Source organism: Egretta garzetta, unplaced genomic scaffold (assembly GCF_000687185.1).
Source record: "Egretta garzetta isolate BGI_Z169 unplaced genomic scaffold, ASM68718v1 scaffold96, whole genome shotgun sequence".
In the NCBI taxonomy this organism is placed as follows: Eukaryota; Metazoa; Chordata; class Aves; order Pelecaniformes; family Ardeidae; genus Egretta; species Egretta garzetta.
Window position 1 is genome coordinate 1881700 of NW_009259965.1, and position 1805 is coordinate 1883504.

General features: G+C 41.1%; 1 protein-coding gene across 1 annotated transcript in view; it reads right to left on the minus strand.

Annotated features, from left to right (window-relative positions):
- NPHP3 (nephrocystin 3) overlaps positions 1 to 1805 on the minus strand; it is a 29116-nt gene that overhangs the window by 3967 nt on the left and 23344 nt on the right. Inside the window, exon 25 of the mRNA XM_009640209.2 lies at positions 1023 to 1263. Within this exon, the coding sequence (XP_009638504.1) occupies positions 1023 to 1263 (241 nt within the window). The remainder of the gene's footprint in view (positions 1 to 1022; positions 1264 to 1805) is intronic.

Genomic DNA, 1805 nt, shown 5'->3' on the forward strand with positions numbered 1-1805 from the left:
TTCCCTGCGTCACTAGTTCACCATGAATTTTAATCTGTGCTCCTTCAAACTAGCAAACAGCTTTTTGATGCAAATATTGAGTGCTTTTGCAGTTTCTAGCAGCATGAAAACTGGAAGCTGAAGTGAGAGAATATGTGACCCAAACCAATTTCATGCACCTAATAGCAGGTAGCAATTATTGAGCAAAAACACAGGAGCATTTGATCCAAGGGATTATCTTCAAGGACCGTTTTCTCTTTGAGGAATGGTAAAACATGAAAATATAAAAGAAAAATATTCTTGTCATCCTTATTTGACCTTAGTTCAACAGCTGGAAACTTTAAATCACTCTTACACTGATGATACAGAATGGCTAGAATGACCATCCGCAAACACAAACATTCATAAAACATTTTGAAACGATGCAACACAGAAGTTTATAATACTGTTAATGTTATTCCCCATGGTGCACTTCTCAGGGGAGTAACTCTCATCTTTCACTGAATCAACGTACACTGGAGGTGGCTCAGCCAGACAGTTTATTTGTAAAGTACTATCATATCCCTTGTAAGCCTTCAAGTTACTCTCAATTTGACTGTAAAGTTCAAGGTTATTGTGAAAGAACTATTCTTATACCCTAAAACATGATTTTTCCATTAAGACACATCTGGCCAAACTCTTGTAAGTGGATGTCACATCGCAGACAGTGGAGAACTCGAATTCAGCTGGGAAGAGCTGCCCTCACTGCAGCTGAAACACCAGCTTTTAACCAAATCAGAAATTCTTTGTGACGAATACTGAGCATGCAGGACACTGAAGACATTCATAAAGAGCTTTTCTTTAAGAAAAGCATGTTCTGAAAAAGCTGCTGGGCTTTTTGGAAACAGACTGAGGCCACTTGACTACATCTTTTACACATGTGTGTAGAGCGCCAACAGCTGATAAAATTCCCATGCCCCACTCCTTTTGGATTGAAGACTGTAACAGTGCAAGGCATTACAGTTAATTTAGGTGATGAGAAAAGGTAACGGGCTTGCGCTTACCATCTTCTTGTATAGCACTGCCAGGTGTTTCACAGTATAAGCCAAGGAGGGATGATCTGGAGCCAGTGCTCTCCTCCTGATGTCTAAAGCTTTTTCATAGAGTTCCTCTGCCTTGTCATAGTGCTTCTTCTCGTTGTACAACGCCGCCAGATTGTTCAAAGACTGCGCGCAGTCTGGGTGGTCAGGTCCCAGGACTCTCTCTCTCATTTCCAAGGAGCGCTTCAGGAAAAGCTCTGCTGTCCTACAGAACACATTCATTCAGCAGTATTTTAAAGCTGGTAACGTCTGTACAGGCTGAAGCAGCTGCTTGATACAGAACAAACTCAGCCTTGGAACCTGCACAGATACTGACATCTGGTAATGGACTTTCCTCAGAATAAACAAATGCCAGACCAGCAATTCGTTTATACAGTGAGGAACTATTAATCCCAGACATAGTCCTGCCGTGCAGGATAACCATGAGAATGTAGCTAGAGAGCTAGTATTCCTGTGCAAACTTGGAGCCCCCCCTGGAAAGGACTGAAATGCCAATCTAGCAGATTTCAGCAAACATTACACTACCCCAGGAGCTGCTCATTTCTTTAATTCAACCTACATCTTCAGTTATGCAAGTAATCCTTCCTTAGCAATCCTTCCTTATTCAAAACATTCTACTGACTTCTGGGCAACTCCTCATAACAGTCAGGTACTCTCACGGATAAAGCAGTAGTGGAATGCAAGGTAAAGATTCAGAACACACCACTCATTTTTCAAGTAACTTTAAAAAATATAAAACATATTACA